This window comes from Lynx rufus, unplaced genomic scaffold, assembly GCF_022079265.1.
Source record: "Lynx rufus isolate CCGP_SWC_20201006 ecotype Redwood Valley unplaced genomic scaffold, mLynRuf1.p SCAF_16, whole genome shotgun sequence".
Classification (NCBI taxonomy): domain Eukaryota; kingdom Metazoa; phylum Chordata; class Mammalia; order Carnivora; family Felidae; genus Lynx; species Lynx rufus.
In genome coordinates, this window is record NW_025814830.1 from 44,000,999 (window position 1) to 44,017,957 (window position 16,959).

Here is a 16,959-nt window from a genome sequence, read left to right on the forward strand (position 1 = left end):
AGAAGCTGTGGAGGGAAATTGCGATGCCACCCCACACTCTCTGTTGGGGATCACTCAGTGCAGACTCCCAACACAGAAAAGTCAGGACCTCATTCATGATGGCACCCCCCATGGCACCCACTGTCATGGCCTCGGCCTCCTTCTCCTCCTTCCCTCTGTCCTTGATCAACGGGTATCTGTGTTCAGAATCAACTAACCAGCCTGGTTAGGTCTCCTGGAGAGCGTGAGCTTCCCCTTCGGCTGAGCAGAAAGCGGGCCTGGGAGAGGGGACTCCAGCAAACCCCATCTAAGAGCTGCAAGCTAGGGTCCCAAACCATGACAGCTGCTCCTCCCCCTCTTGTCTGGGGTGCTCGGAGGGAAAGCACAGGCAAGTGGAGCAGCTGTGAGACTGCATCCTACAGAGATGCACCTGGTGGGCAGGAAGTGCCCTTGTCTGATGCCTAGGGAGGGCAGGGAAATCGGAATCCACAAGTGTAGCAGGGCCTCATGGGAGCTGCTAGCTGGCCCACCTGCCCTGCACTCTCTTTGTTTCTGTTTTGTATTCTATTCCTTCTTTCCTGTGTTTTTCTCTGCACGTGTTCTCCACTGCTCTCTGGCCGACTCCCTGTCCTAGTCGCTGGGTTCTACTCTCTCCAGCATTAGTTCGGGCTTGGTTTGGGATTGCCACCTCTTGCCTCCAAAGCTGTATCATCACCTAGCTTCAATGCCACACACTCTGATGGCCCTGGATGTCCACCTCGGGTCCCAGGAGACACTAACTGGCCCAGTCAGCTGAGGGTAGGTGGGCGGAGGTCAGGTGACCTCCTGGGCTGTATCATGCAGGTGGGGAACAGGATGGGCTCCCTCAGGGGAGGGTGTGGCTGCGAAAGAAATGAGGCTTCTTTACAATCCCCGATCCCGATCCCGTATAGCCCTCCCTGCCCCCACCTCGGTGGTATACTGCCTCAGTCAAGTTGGTGACCAAGTGCCTAGCCACGCTGGTATACAACGTGGGAGTTGTATCACCCTGAACAAGTTAATGTCTCAGCTCCAGGTTCTACTTCTGAAAATGGGATCCATCCCATAGGATTGCTGCGGCATTAAATGAAGTAATGTCCAAATGCATCCTGTAGACAGTGAATGACAGCATTTGAAAAAATTAGTTCTCTATTTTAGGATCTTAGCTCTGTAGATCCATGTGAGGCATCAGATGAGTTGTGGGGTAAATTACACTTTGAGGAGGAGTGGTTCAATGTGGGGGGTCCAGAACTGCTGGTTGGAGGTACCCCTGCTGGGGTTGGGGGGCTACCTGGTCCCACTGTTGCCACACCCAGTTGGTGCCCCTACTAGAAGGAATGTGGATCCAATCTGTGGGATCCATCTCCAGGCTCTGCCCTGCACTGGCTCCCTCTTGGTCAGTAAGCGCTGCTAACTGTAGACAGAAGTCAACCACTTGACCAGAACTGGGTGAGCTTCCACACAGAACGCTTCCCTTTATTGTCTGTAAACTCTTCTTTGGTAAACAAGGAGACAAGGAACCCACAGAGAAAAGGAGCACGCTGAGTCAAGAGGACAAAGGGCCGGCACCCTCCACGAACAGGGACTTCGAGAAGACAGCTATGCTTTTAGCAAGGTGGTGGATGGAACTTGGGAGTTTGGGTGGGTGGTGGCATGGGAAGGAGGGGAGCAGAGCGGGAGGGGAGGGTCCACTCCGTGGGACACAGAAGCCTAAATCGTACAGCGGAGGAGCTCATGCATCGCAGCGGAGAGGGGCAGGGAAGCTCCGCCCATGCCCCGCCCACCTCCCATGCGGTTGGTGCCCTACTGCAGGCTGAGCAGTTTGCCGGGTCAGGTCAGGGGGAGGGTGGAGGGGGCTCCGGAAGGCCCGTCAGCAACCCTCCCTCCGTCTCTCCTTTTCTGTTCTGCGGGCTGGTGTGTGCAGGTTGCAGGGGCGGAGGAGGGGCGCTCACGATCTCTGGGTCCGGGTAGAAGTGGCAGGGCAGCCGGGGCAGGGTTTGGGGACGGTGGAGAAGCAGCCCCTGGCCCCCCTTTACATGGGGGGCTCGCTGCAGAGGACAATCTCCAGGTCCTTGCGGTAGAGCTTCCCCGCCTCAGCCAAGGACATGACGCTCTTTCTGTAGTTGGTGAGCTGTTGGATATTCATTTCCTAGGAGACAGAAGGAATGAGTAAGAGCCCCTCAGTGGACGGCCCCACCAGAACGTCTCACCTACTCACTCGCAAACACTTGGGCCACAGCCTTTCTCTTCAGCAAAGCATGGGCTTTGGAGTCAGAAAGCTCTGGTTCAACTCTCACTTGCTGCATTGCTTTGGGGAGAGTATTGAACCTTTCTGAGTCTCAGCTCAGCTGCCTCATCTGTAAGATGGGTACACGAACCACAGTGTCTGCCTCATTGAGGTGTTAGGATGGTTAGCGGAGGGAATGGGCGTGAACACATAGCACAGCACCTGACATAAAGCATGCACCCCCAAATCGGTAGCTATTGTGAGGGCAGCCATTATCTCTGCATAATTTGAATCCGGTCCTTTACTTAACTAGGCCTCCAGTCCCTCCGTCTGGGTCCTTGCATGTGAGGAAGGGAATGCTGGGAAAGTGCCCTGGTCTTGTCTGCAGGCCCCATGGACCATCCTTTTCTAAACCTCACCCATTTAAACAAGGAATTCTAACTCCTGCCTCCTCCAGCAGCAAAGCTCACCTCCTACTTCTTGTTCACTGGCTTCTGTGACCTTCAGGGCCCACTAAGACAGGTGACCCACGGACATATGTCCATTGTCTCAGGTAAAATAGAGGCCAACATTAAACAGAACATTAATACCTGATATGCCTTGTGTTGAATACCTACTTTACAGTAATTGATTTGAACACAAATAACCATTAGGTCTGAAATATAGCAAGGTCATCCATGGCTTATACTATCTTTTTCTTTTCCTTTCTCCCTGGCTTAGACACACCCTCCCTCCTACTCCTCCCCCTCCCACCTTTTTTTAATCTTGAAAATGTTGGCAGATTTTCTTTCTTTTCTTTTTTTTTTTTTTTTTTAATACCTCCCCTTTCAGGCTGACGGTCTTTATCCCTATTCAACTAATGAGAAACCTGAGTATAAAGACTAAGGTATTTGCTAAAGGGCTGGACCAACTCTACAGCGATAAATATCCTCAGTCTCCTGGGTTCCAAGGTCTATCTAATATTTACCTGGCTCACCTGTGCTCAGTCACCTCTTTTTTTGGTGCTCAAAGGTCAGTCTTTTGTCATTTGGTTTTCAGGACATCCCCTTATGTGACCGGTTCTTGGTTTTGTGCCACTACCCACCCCAAGGGCCCTTTGCGAGCGTCTCTAGCTTTGGGAAGCATCTTCCCTCAAGTTGTGAAGTCCGTGGAAATATTACCTAGTCATAATACTATCTACCATTCAAATTAGGAGCCAAGGAAGGAACCCCATATATCAACCTGGAGCTCGAGACCCCTCCTCCCCTCCCCCCTGCCCCACTGCCGATTCAATGTGGCATCAAGAATCTTAGCAGTGTGAAGGGACGGGCTGCACGGTTTCCAGGTCTAGAAGTTCTGCTTGGAGCCGAGGACGGCTTTAGCGAGCTGCAGTTGTCTCAGGAGTGGTGAGAAATACTGAGGTTGGGTCTCACCAGTCTGTTCCTCAGGAACATCAAACACGCATCTGCTCAGAAACCGTATCTCAGTCCTGCACCATCAAAAGGGAATGTGAGTCTGCCAGGTGGGTTCACAAGAACGGCCTCTCCCTTCCCAGCTCAGGTGCTGCTGTTTACGGTCCTGGGGCTCTATGGACTCATCCTGTCCAGCCCCGGGGGCCACGTCTTGAGCTTTGTACAGGTAGCAGGCTCCCAGGTAAACAACTGTATTGATATCTTTGTACTCTAACCTTCAGGGGTGCTTCCTAAACCCAACCCCTGACTCTGTTTTTGTTTCCCCACCTCAAGTGAACCTGTGCAGCCATCTCAGCTGTATTTTGTGGTAATTAAGAAAGAGCCTACTTAGGTCACTTTCAAGATTTAATGCTTGGCCTCGGGGCTGATCACCCTCAGGTGTCCAGCAGGGCCCTATGGAGAATAATTATGCCTCATTAATACAATTACAGTTAAAGATATTTCCCATTAGGATGCCCAACATTCCTTGGACACATAAGGGTGCATAAATAATTTTCTTCTAGAATTTGATGCCAGGAAAAAGTCTGCCGAGTTCAAACACCTGGTGAATATGTCCTTCTTCCTAAGTAGTATTTGTTTATAATTTATTTTCTGCCTCTTTCAAAAAGCACCTGAAGATAACAAAAACAAAATAAATATAGGGTGAAAGGAATGAAGAATGATATTCAGGACAAAGATGAAGAAGTCAGAAAGCAATTGGAAGGGGAGACAGACTCAGAGGCTGCGATGAATTTTTTTTCCCCCTGAAATCGAGCAGTAAATTTAGTTCTTGCCTGGCAGCAGAGGCAGTTAGACACCACAAGAAATTATAGAGTGTTCATCTAATTAAAGAAAACCGCAAAACTGTTTGCTCAGAGAAAGGCATTTTCCTGGAGGTGAAGGAAAATGGCTACAAAAAGAGCTGCTGGATCCTGGTCCACCTGCCGCCCCGCCCCCTCCCTGCTCCCCAGGCACCTGGATGAGCCCGTGGAGGGCCACGTGGGGTCTGTCCCTGGCAGCAAAGTAATAGTTGTCCACCTTTTCTCTGAGCAACAAATGCTTCTGTGGCTCCTATGAGCCTCTTGCTCAGCCCCAGACTCTGCAGTTAATTGATTTGGAATATCTTCACCTCCCACTGGACCCTTCTATCTCAAATCTCTCCTTGTGCAAAAAGACTTTTCTGATGGCAATTTGGCTGACACTCCATGAGCTGTGCTAGTCAGGCTGCCAGTGCCCCATCATAGCATCATTCAAAACTGCCAACAGGTGGAAACAACCCAAGTGGCTGTTGACGGATGAGCAGAAAAAAAGATGGTATAGACACGCAATGGAGTATTACTCAGCCTTAAAAAGGAAGGAAATTCCAACACATGCTACAACATGGATGAACCTGGAGGACATTATGCTAATGAGGTAAGCCGATCATAGACAAATACTGCATGAGTCCATTTCTAGAATGCACCAAAAGAAGTAAAATTCGAGACAAAGTGGAATGGTGGGTGCCAGCGGGCAGTGGGGAGCAGGGACTGGGAGGGGAGGGAGGAGCAGAGAGCAGTTGTTTAATGAGGATGGAGTTTCAGTTTTCCAAGATGCCGAGAGCTCTGGGGGGTGCCTGGGTAGCTCAGTCGGTTAAGTGTCCAACTTCAGCTCAGGTCACGATCTCACAACTCTTGAGTTTGAGCCCCACGTCAGGCTCTGTGCTGACAGCTCAGAGCCTGGAGCCTGCTTCGGATTCTGTGTCTCCCCTCTCTCTGACCCTCCCCCACTCATGCTCTGTCTCTCTCTCTCTCTCTGTCAAAAATAAATAAACATTAAAAAAAACTTTTAAAAAAGATGCAGAGAGCCCTGGGCACGGTGGTAGTGATGGTTGCCCAACAGTGTGGATTATTTAATACTGCTGAATGGTTATGATGGTAAACTTTGTGTTAAGTCTATTTTACTACATTAAAAAAAAACATAAACCAACCAGCCAATCATCCAACCAGAAAAACAAAACAATAACCCCAAAACTGCCATTGCTTAAGTTATGGGTGATCAGAAGAGCAAAATGCACCCCACATTCCTTTTCCACCCTCCCTGAGAAGCCTCTCTCCTGCCCCAGAACCACCTTCCTAGGCCTCCAGAATCCGTTGTTTACCTTCTTGTTTTTCTCATACAGGTCCTTCAGCAGGGCATCCAGCTCATTCTCATCAATGTAGCCACTCCCGTCCTGGTGATGGGGAGCAGAGGAGAGGCAGCACAGAGCTCTAGAACTCAGGCCCCGCCACCCCTGACCTTGCCTCCCCATTCCCCCAACTCTTCCCGGGAGCTTGCAGAGTCTAACCTTCCCTTTACTCTGTGCAGAAGGTGTTCACACCGTGCGGTGCCAGGATGACACCTAACTGCTGACTTTACCAGTCAAGGTAGGAACAGGACATTTTGGGGCAAATTTGCATTCTGGTGTTTTTCATTTGCATTGAAAATATAAATGAGGTTCAAGAAGCATTTAGCTAACTCCCTGCGATGTCAGGATGAATACAGGGGCTATCTGAAGTTTATCCCCCACCCTTCGGTTATGAGGGGGACTACAGGAGTCACACGGGTGGGGGCAGTAAAGGAAGGGCTGGTACGTGGTCAGGAGGCCTTCTCACTCCCAACTTCTTAGCAAAACAATCGGCTCCAGTGCACAATTATGACCTGGCACCAAGGGCGCAGTACTGAGCGCCTCCTGATTCCGAAGGACAGGGTTGAGCCATTTGGCCAGGGGCTCCCCTGCCGATGGGGCCCTCTGCTTTTCCGTCGCATGCTGTCCTCCCTCTTACCTTGTCGTAAAATGTGAAGATCGCATTGAACTCCTCAGAGGTCAGTTTCATGCCCTGTAAGGTCCAATGTATTAAAGAGAGAAGCAAAAGCCCTGGAGAGTGTGTGCGTGCTAGTGAGGGCATGTGTCTTTGTGCATGCGTGTGTGTGCATGTGCATCAGTGAGTGCATTTGTGTGTGCACGTGTATGCGTGCATGGTATGCATGTGCACAAGTGTATGTATGTTTGCATGTGCACATGTGCATATGTGCACAAGTGAGCGAGCTTGTGTGTGTCTGTGCATGTGTATGTATGTGTGTGCACGCATGTGTGCATGAGTGAACGAGCGCATGTGTGTGTTTGCACGTATATGTGGGTATGCACATGTGTGCACATGTATGTGTGCATGCACACACGTGCGTGTGCACTTGTGCACAAGTGAGTGCACGTGTCTGCATGTATATGTGTATGTGTGTACAAGTGAGTGCATTTGTGTGTGCACGTGTATGTGTGCATGTGAGTATGTGCATGAGTAAGCGAGCACATGTGTCTGTGTGTGCACACGTATGTGCGTATGTGCATGAGTGAGCGAGTACATGTCTCACTGTGCACCTGTATGTGTGTGTGCACACATGTGTATGTGTGCACGAGTGAGCAAGTGCATGTGTCTGAGTGTGCATGTATATATGTGCATGCACATGTGTGTGGAGGGTGGACAGGAGGGTGGCAGAGTGAAGCACACAGGGATGAGGGAAGGGAGGAAGTGAAGAAAAGCAGAGTGGTTCTTTTACCTGAAATTTAAGCAGGAAGTTTTCCTGTACAGGCAACAGTCTGGAAAGAAAGTGTTAGAGCAGAGCTTAGGAGACAGGGTAGAGGCAAGAACAACTTGCACATGGGGGGATGCAGAAGCAGTGCCTGTACTTCTGGAACCATCTGTGAGCACTTAGAAATTAGTGGCAAGTTCTAAAAAGAGGGAGGCAGACACACTGAGGTACTGACACTCTATCTAGCTTGGTCTTGAGCTTCAGGACCCCTGAACTGTCACTCTCCCTGCTGATTGGTCTTAGAGCCAGGGCGGGTGGCACAGGAATGGTCTGCACAGGTCCTGGTAAAAGTGATCGTGGGGGTGAGGTCAGGCACTTACCGGGACATCTCCGAGAGGCCCAATTTGCCATCCCCGTTCAGGTCAAACATCCGTAGCTGTTTAGGACAGACAGAGGTGCCTGGGTTATTTGCTTTGACCTCTCATGTGGGACCTTGACCTGCCATCCCCTTCTACTGGAGAGGAAGGAGGATGGGTGGGGTGGCCTCCTGCCTCTTCTGAGGTCACCTGGAGGTCAGGGACCAGCATGGTCTAAATTGATCACTGCTCCTCCCTCCCCTTCTCGGGGCAAGGGCCACAGAAACACAGCCAGCCAGCACCAAAGGCCCACCCTCCCCAAGCCCATCCTCTCCTGGAGCTGTGGAGGTTGTCATGGAAACAGATACTCCCAGTCTCCCACTAGCCCAGTGAGGATCTCAGAGAGAGGGTGTGTGGGGCCATGAACTAGCATCCCTTTTGCCAGTTGCCACTGGAGTCCCTTCACCTGGGCCTGGAGACTCAGCCTGAAAACCCAGAATCCCACTGGCTTGGGGCCCCAGTCCTATGCCCCTGGAGGGGTAAGGGACACTTCTGCCCACTTACTATGGTTTGGGTATATTCTTGGAGCTTGGGCTCATCATATGGCCGGTTTGCCTTCTTCAGCAGGTCAGACAGAAATCCCTAGAATACAAAAGGTCTCTTCAGAGCTCCTGACTCATTCAGTAGTTCTTCCCTCATAACTTGTTCAGTTAGTCAACGTTGTTTTCTGACGTCTACCATTTGTATGGTTTCCATCCTTCATAATCCTCTAATCCCTAATGCTTGTGGAATGACCATGAAGGCCTGGAGGTAGCTCCTGGATGCAACTTCACCCCATAAGATAGGCTTCTCAGAGGGCCCAGGACACAGGGCTAAGCAGTGCCTGGGGATCACTAGTTCCAGAGGAATGTAGGGGTATATGTAGAAGTCAGAAGGCCAATCTGATAGGATTGCCTTGGAGGTGCCTGTCCTGGGCACTGACGTGCAAACGAGTGTAGTCGGGTTGAACTCCGTGGCCCTGCAGCTCCATGTTACTGATTTCACATGGCTGTCCTGAACATGTTCACCAATTCAGAGCCAGGCTTAAGTGTTCCTAGGCAGAACACGAACCCTTGTTCGTCACCCAACGTCTCCCCCCTCCCCAGGTTCCTTACACCTACCACCAACTGTGGCCTCAGTCCCTTTCTCCACGCCTTCCATGCCCTCCCCCAGGCCCATCCTACCTTGAGCTCGTTGGCTTCAATGTAGCCACTTCTGTCTGTGTCATACTTCCGCCAAGCCTGCAATGGGAATGCCAACCCAGTTGCAAAGACCTGTCAGTATCTATAAGCCTCCTTCCAATTTCCTTTAATGGACTGGGCTGGGTCTTGATGTTCAAGAATATTGCAGTGGGATGGGGGCATGGAGATGGGCTAGCCCAGTCCCTTTCAAGTCACAGAAGAAATGGGGGAAAGTGTCATGGCCAAGGTCACATAGAGAAGGAAAAAAAAAATGCTCGGACAAGGTCTCCCTACTCTATCTGGCTACAAGCCTGGGTCTCTTTTTGGATAATTTTGTAACTAGGGTTATGTTTTGTTTTGTTTTTTTGAATGGTTTATGGTTTTCTAAGGTGCTAACCAAGCAACTTCTAGCACTAACATCTGATGGATCCAATTTTTGCTGTGGGTATATAGCGTGTCCTTTCACTGCTCTCAAATCTTCTCATTCTCTGGGTGGGGGACCTCACTGTACCCCCATCATGGTGCACATGGCAGCCATGTCTGCATGAGAGCAGGACTGTAGTACAGTCCGCTTGTTTGGAGTATCCCAAGGCCACTCCCCATCTGTGTGATAAAAAAGCATTCCTTTTTTTTGTTTTTAAGGAAACCACCCCTCTCCCTGCTCAATCCAGAGAACCCGTTTCCCCAAATCTTTGATCTATGTTGGTGCCTGATCATATTTCTTATATTTTCTTTCCAGTGGTCTTGCCTTGGCTTTTCCTCTCTTCTCCCTCAGCTCCAGACTGCACACTGGACATCAGTGACACTTGGGAGTCAGCAAGCACAAATTATTTTGCCAAATTTGGATCTCCTGCCTCCCTTCCCTTTCCCATGCCATCTCTCCCTTTTATTGCCAGGAGTGTGAGTTTATGGATATCCCAGGATCTTTCTTCCATACCAGCAAACAAGGCTGTGTAATTCTCCTGGTATAGTTGTGGATCAGGATATCTGGCAGTTTTCTTTTTATCCTGATTTTTTAAAAAGTTATGAGACACAAGCAAATCTCAACAAAAGGGCAGCCTTATATCAGAGACAACTTGGATAGATGGTATCTGACTGTGGAGTGTCTTTTCTCTGGGGGAAAAAATGCTCTGGTTCCATCAAAATATTCTTTCTCATGCCCAGAAAGCCTGCCTTTGAGAAAGTACTAAGAAATATGTGCAGGTTTACAAGTATGACTTCACCATCCACCTGCATATACTTAGTACGTTAGAATTTAGTTCATCTGAGTCTTGACTGGGAAAAAAGGCAGACACCCCCTAAGTTGCCTAAAAGGAGGGTAACCTGAAGGGACCCTAGTCCTCACTCAGAGCAAAGCATCACTTTGCTTTTCGCTCTTTTTTGGGGAGATCCTCCCACTGGGTCTGACCTCCCTCCCTCCCTGGATCCTCCCCTACCCCCACGCTCTCCACCCCCATGCTCTCGGCTCACTTCTCTCCCCACCAGTACTTTGTGCTCGTCCATCAGTGAGTGGGCCATTCTCTTCCCATTCAAGGAAAAGAGTTCAAGAGACCTGGGCTTTGTGAAATCTCAAAGAAATCCTGAGGCATCACTAAAATTAGAAATTACAATGTTGTGCTTAGCAGTGGGACAGAGCTATCTGACAGCACAAGGCTTTCAGAGCGGCAGAGGGACCAATTCATGTTTCCAGCTGATAAAAATGGAGCAAATGAACAACCCAGGGGGGTGGTACTGTGGGATGGTGGGGTCTCAGGAAACTTGGTGGGGGTGTTGGCTCAGCAGTTATACTGTGGATTAAAGGATGAAGACAGATAAGAATATGGAATTATGTCAGCTACACAGAGAGAAGCCACTAATGATTTTGACACACAGAGACAGAGACAGAGAAAGATATTTTTTGCTTCTCTTTAAGCATTTTAAGCAAGCTATCGTCATCCCCATTTTCCAGATCAGAGGTAGAATAGAAGCCAGTCTTTGGCTGCCTTCCTATCAGAGAAGGAGCCATCAGGCATAACTCTCCCTTTCCTACACAGCAAAATCGACACCCACAAAAGCAGCATTCTTACAAGTATATGCAGACTCCTCACCCCCACCCCCATAGGCAAGAGAAGGGACTAAGAACAAAATCCAGAGTGTCAATTACTAGCTATGGAATCTTGCCATCTTGAAAACAAAAAAAAAAACTGGAGAAAATCCTTTAAAGCACCATACAGTGAAATCCATATCTGATGCTTAGGCAAGGTGCCACTTAAAAAATGACTTTTCTGCCCTTAGAATCGGTTATTTCCAACCAACTCTTTATCCATGAGGGGAACTCAATGCCATGTGGGGTTCTGGGCAGTAAGTCACGGAGAGGGGATTACCGGTGTCTGGAAAGGGATTTAACACGAGGAATGGCAACTCGAGTCAAGCTGAAGGCCAGTCATTATCATAGCAGGCAGTGTGTGTGGGGTATGGGTTGAGTTTCACTGTGAGGGACACATACATTGAATGGCTAGGGTGCGGAGTCCCAGAAAAATACCAAGAAATAATTGGTAGTTTTCCAGGTATCAGGATTAGTAATATATCTAGTTGAGCCATATGGAATTTGGAATTTTTGTAAATCAAAAATGGTCAAATAGCAACAATTTCACATGGTTCAATCATTTGAATATTACTCAAAAGACATGTGAGTAAGGATGTTCTATTTCACATGAAGATTTCAAAGAATTTCTGTTGCCAAGATCTATTTTAAAGGGGGGGGGGAGTGAAGCGCAGACTACAGTTAAAAATCAGGACTGGAAGATACCACAAGCTGGAATTCTCCCTGGGTTTTTCCATCTTCAGGATGGCACATAAATCCATGCTCCCCACGCATGCTCTTTAGAACCCTGACTTCAAGGGACACTAATGTTACTGAGAACAAATCATGTGAGATCTTGGAGCCAAATAATGTGAAACAGGCCTCTTCATTGCAGGATTTCTCAGAGACCATAAGATGCAAATGTCTATGACCAATTCCCAAAGGGGAGATAAGTGTGTACATGGCATTTCCCAAAGGTACTTGACCCACACTTAATTCTCACCATACTCTCCACACTTTGACGTGCACATATCATTTGGGGATTTTGTTAAAATGTAGTTTCTGATTCAGTGGGCCGGGGACTCTGCATTGCTCACAAGCATCCAGGGGATGGTGATGCTGATGCCGCTGGTCCACGGACCCCACTTGGTGAGTAGGGCTCGGAGGGCTTTACCATCTCCCAAGGGACCATTCCCTGGCATCTGGGTGGGCCTGGCTCTGAACATGGGAGAAAGGCAGAAGAGTGTGCAGGGAAAAGGCAGCGCCTTGGCCTCACCTCCATAAACTCGGTGCTGGAGCCCACGTGCTGCCTGAAGCACAGAAGGAAGTTCTCCTCCGTTGGTAGGATCTGCGCCAGCTGTGGGGGCCAGAGAGCAACAGAGACATTACGGAGGGCCCTGCCAGGAGAGTGGGCGAGTAGCCTTTCCTGTGGGGAGGATGGTGAAATGGCCAGTGGCAAGGCAGCGTGGGAGCTGCAGTTTGCTTTCTGAGATTCGTCCTTCAAAAGGGAAGAAGGATGTTCTGAGAAGTGCATCTGGGTCACCCCAGATCTTAAGAGTATGAGCAGCTGGAGGGACAGGAAACTGGTGCCACTTTAAAAGGCAAGTATCCAGTCTCAAAAGAATACTTAGTAGAGCATTCATTCCATCTATATAAAATTCTAAAAAATGCAACCTAATCCTAGCTTAGCGGTTGCCTAGGATAGGATGGCCCGCACCAGGTGGAGGAACATTTTGACAGTGATAAAAATGCTGTATCTTGATCGTGGATGGTAATTACATGGTTGTACACAACTGCCTCAACTCACGGAAGTGTACACTTCAAATCGATGCAGTTTATTGTATGTAAATTTACCTCAGCAAATCTGATTTTTAGAAAATGCAGATACCTTTGTTCAGCACACACTGCTGGCCATCCCCCAGTCCCCCACTTACTTCGCTCTGGGCTTCCCCTGGTCACGGGCACATTCTGATTGGGCTGAGTCAGCTAAATGTGCTCTTGTTTCTCTTGTCAGTGATTGGCTTATGGGTAGGCATGTGATCTCGCTCTGCCCAGTGAAGTGTGAGGGGAGGTGTGCTAAGGGTACTTCTGGGAAAGGTTTCCTTGTACCTGTGAGGGGCCAAATGAGGTGGATCCTTTGTGGTTGTGTGTGGATGTGCTGCCTGGAACTGCTGCAGCCATCCTGTTTACCAGCCTGAGGATGAAGCTGTTTTGGGGGCAGAGAACAGAACCAAGAGAGGCAATGGGGAATCTGGGTGGCACAGTTGGTTAAGCATCCAACGCGATCTCATCTCAGGTCACGATCTCACAGTTCGTGAGTTCAAGCCCTGCATCGGGCTCTGTGCTGACGGTGTGGAGCCTGCTTGGGATTCTGTCTCTCCTTCTCTCTGCCACTACCCCACTTTCTCTGTCTCTGTCTCTGTCTCTCTCTCTCTCTCAAATAAATGAACTAAAAAAAAAAAAAAAAGCAAAACCTGTTTGACAGGCTAGTTGTTTTTAAAAAAAAAAAAAAGAACTGCAGAGAAGCAGGGCTGGGGACCTGGACTCCTTCATCCGGAGCCAACCTTTCCCATGGCTTTTCTCATTAGGACCCTCTCATAGTTTAAAGCAGGAGTCAGTAAACAATGACCCATGAACCAAGTCTGGCCCAATGCCTGTTTCTGTAAATGAACATATACTGGAACATGGCCACGCCCATGTATTTACATATTGTCTATGGCTGCTTTTGTGCCACAGTGGCTGAATTGAAAGAATTGTAACAGGGGTGCCTGGGTGGCGCAGTCGGTTAAGCGTCCGACTTCAGCCAGGTCACGATCTCGCGGTCCGTGAGTTCGAGCCCCGCGTCGGGCTCTGGGCTGATGGCTCAGAGCCTGGAGCCTGTTTCCGATTCTGTGTCTCCCTCTCTCTCTGCCCCTCCCCTGTTCATGCTCTGTCTCTCTCTGTCCCAAAAATAAATAAACGTTGAAAAAATTTTTTTTATAAAAAAAATAAAAAAATAAAAAAAAAAGAATTGTAACAATGTATGGCCCACAAACCCTAAAACATTAACCATAATCTGGCTCTTTACAGAAAAAAAGTCTGGTGACCCCTGGCTGAAGCCCATTTGAGTCCAGATATTTTGAGACTTGCAGCTTTAGGAACCTGTGCCCTTGGTGCGTTTTCTAGATCCCCTTTAGCTTAGGCTGGTGGGCCATCCCTCATGATGTGAAGGATGACTGTAGTGGCTCATAGCTGTCCCCTGCAGGAGAGCTGCCCTCCACCAAACTGCCATTGCCCCAGTCACCCTCCTCCCCCCCCCCCACCGCCCCCCCCCACAGGGGGAGGGAGCTGCCTGTACCAATGACTGACTGAAATGGGAGTACAAAGGGCCACCCCATGCTTTGCCTCAAGGTGAGACCAACTCTGTGGCACAATCTACACTGCAGAGCTCCTTGTGAGATCAGGCCATGACCAGGATCCAACTGAGACCACATCCTTCCTAAGCTCTTTCCTCTGCCCTCTCCTGCTGCACTCTTCCCTTCTTTTGGGAGTTGTCTCTTAGTAAGTCCCATTGGCTTGACTCTCTGTCTCAGTCTCTACTTCCTGGGCACTGACCTTAGGCAGCTTCCCAACCAGTCCACCCTGGGAGGAGCTATGCCCAGGTTCATGTGCTGCCATCATTATTCTTGACCTCTAGAACACAGGTCACCAACTAACTGCCAGAGCTGTTCGGTTAGGCACGCACACACATGCATATTTGTATGTGTAAGTATGTATGTATGTATGAATGTATGTGTGTGTATACATAAGTTGTTTCATTAAACCAGGAAGCCATTAAACGAGGTGGCCTTAATGCCTCAGTGGCCTTTGTGAGCAATCCAAAGCTGAAACAAGCAGCCAAAACAGCCAACTAGGCTTTCCCAAATAACCATTTAAGCTATAGCCAATCAAATAACTTCCTTGCCCTGCTCCCACTTCTTCTCTATAGAAGTCTTTCTCCGAGCTACTGTTGGTGGAGTGTTCCTAGCCACTTCTGGTTTGGTGCTGCCTCATTCAAATCAATTTTTGCTCAAATGAACTCTTTTTTTAAATTAAAAAAATTAATGTTTATTTTTAAGAGAGAGAGTGTGAGCAGGGGAGGGGCAGAGGGAGGGAGACATAGAATCCGAAGCAGGCTCCAGGCTCTGAGCTGTCAGCACAGAGCCTGACGTGGGGCTCAAACTCAAGAGTTGTGAGATCGTGACCTGAGCCAAAGTCGTATGCTTAACCTATTGAGCCATCCAGGTACCCCATTCTTTAAATTTTTAATAGGCCTCAGTTTCTATTTTAACAATATGTATATATCTGTGCATGTATAAATGTATGTGTGTATATATAAATATATAAATTATACCTGCTATATATGTAAATTATGTGTTGCAATAATTAATTGATTAAAAATTTTGCCTTTGGATGCCTTTAGGTGGGGCATGAACTCTCTTGTTCTCCAGTCGTCTCCCTCCTTTCTCTCTTAAGCTGGGCTCATCACACATTTTCAATAGCTGTGGGGACACTGAGAGCATTTAAGGTCTCCATCCCTGTCTTAAACCAGTGTTTGTTGCTTCTTTCCTTGTGAGACACAGAAAAAGTCCCACCTGTTCTCTTTGGTCAGCCTAAGTGTCGGAGGTGGGGTGGGGGCTCCTAGACCACCACCTCACTGGGAAGTCTAGAAAGGATGCTTGCCCACGGCACAGGACGCTCCCCTCTCCCCCCCCCCCCCCCCCCCCGGCCACAGCTCTTAGCCTGGACAATAGGACTCACCTCTGCCATTTCGATTTTCCCATCCGAGTTCTTGTCATATTTCTGCATGAACTCCTTCATCTTCTCCCCAAAGTTGTCACTCTTTGACATCTGGAGAAAAACAAATGGGGCTGATTGTGCTGCCGGGCCCCATGTGAACCGTGGATCTCTCACCTGCTGGGTGCAGCACCATTGCAAATCATTTTGCGCCCCAGCTATACAGGCACAGAACCAAGCTGGGCCAATGCCCTGAGTGCTCAGGGCTGCACTCTTCTCCTTGCCAAGGTCCCTCCAAATCTAAGTAGTCTCTTCTTCGAGGCTCAGTCACATGATGTTCAAAGAGGGACAGGACATATGCCCCTGTATCATGTAATTTGTGTAATTAAGCATGCCCCTCCCTCTGCCTTTGAGATGGGATTAAACCACAGCTCTATCAGAAGGCTGAGGACTCATTCCCATCACTCAGATGTGAGAACTAAGGCCCCAACATTTTACCAAGGCAGCTTGTAATATAACCCAACTTATTCCAGTGCCCCCCAGTAGGTACTAAGCACTGCACCGAGAAAGGTGAATTGTGCATTTTCTTCTTTCAGATCTAACAGCAATTCACGATATTTTTTACTTGGACTCCATCCCAGGAGGAATGTGAGGAGAAATTCTTCAGATAGCCAAGGTAATTTAAATCATCCGTTAGATTATTGTGACCATTACAAAGGCAGAGAACTTCAAAAGCTTCTTTAGCCCATTGTTGTCTATCTTAAATCTAAGGCTCTCCGAAATTCTCAAATCTTACCCTGGTTTGGGTGCTGCAGATTTAATTATATGCACTAATGAGCTCTTCGTCATCCCTAACCAATGGTGAATCTGCTTGGGCAGCTGATGCCTCTCGGCCTCTATGACGACTCTGGGTGCTCTGTGTGCTTCCTTGAACTGGGCCCAGGAGAATCCTACTAATTCTTCACTTTAGAGTCTTTTCTGTATCCCTTCAATTGCTTTCTACCTTTGGAACTGGCTTCAATTTATCACTATTTATTCAACAATATGTATTGCTTTACACTTACAAGTGTGCACAGAATGATCCGAGGCTCTTATCACAGATGTGGTCATCTGATTTAGCTTTAACAACAGCCTCAGTGAGGTGAGAGGCCCGTCCATTTTACACACACATGGAGGCTGAGGTGAAGTGACTTCTCCCGAGGTCACCAGCTGGTGTAGCTAGAATTGGAACTTGTGGCTCTGGATTCTAAGGCCAGTATTCCTTCTAGCATAGAACAGCTGCTCTGAATATCAGTCCTGGGTGGTGTCAGTTGAGACTGTTGTTGACAGACTTGAGAATCACCCCTGATGGCTTCTGAGGAAGGGAATG

General features: G+C 48.6%; 1 protein-coding gene across 1 annotated transcript in view; it reads right to left on the reverse strand.

The window, feature by feature from the left end:
* Nucleotides 1-2,029: 2,029 nt before the first annotated feature.
* Nucleotides 2,030-16,959, reverse strand: part of CALB2 (calbindin 2) — a 28,419-nt gene continuing 13,489 nt past the window's right edge. Inside the window, exons 3-11 of the mRNA XM_047079340.1 lie at nucleotides 15,615-15,704; nucleotides 12,112-12,192; nucleotides 8,777-8,833; nucleotides 8,118-8,195; nucleotides 7,578-7,633; nucleotides 7,225-7,264; nucleotides 6,456-6,509; nucleotides 5,792-5,863; nucleotides 2,030-2,146 (exon numbers count right to left, since the gene is read on the reverse strand). Coding sequence (XP_046935296.1) covers nucleotides 2,030-2,146; nucleotides 5,792-5,863; nucleotides 6,456-6,509; nucleotides 7,225-7,264; nucleotides 7,578-7,633; nucleotides 8,118-8,195; nucleotides 8,777-8,833; nucleotides 12,112-12,192; nucleotides 15,615-15,704 — 645 coding nt within the window. The remainder of the gene's footprint in view (nucleotides 2,147-5,791; nucleotides 5,864-6,455; nucleotides 6,510-7,224; nucleotides 7,265-7,577; nucleotides 7,634-8,117; nucleotides 8,196-8,776; nucleotides 8,834-12,111; nucleotides 12,193-15,614; nucleotides 15,705-16,959) is intronic.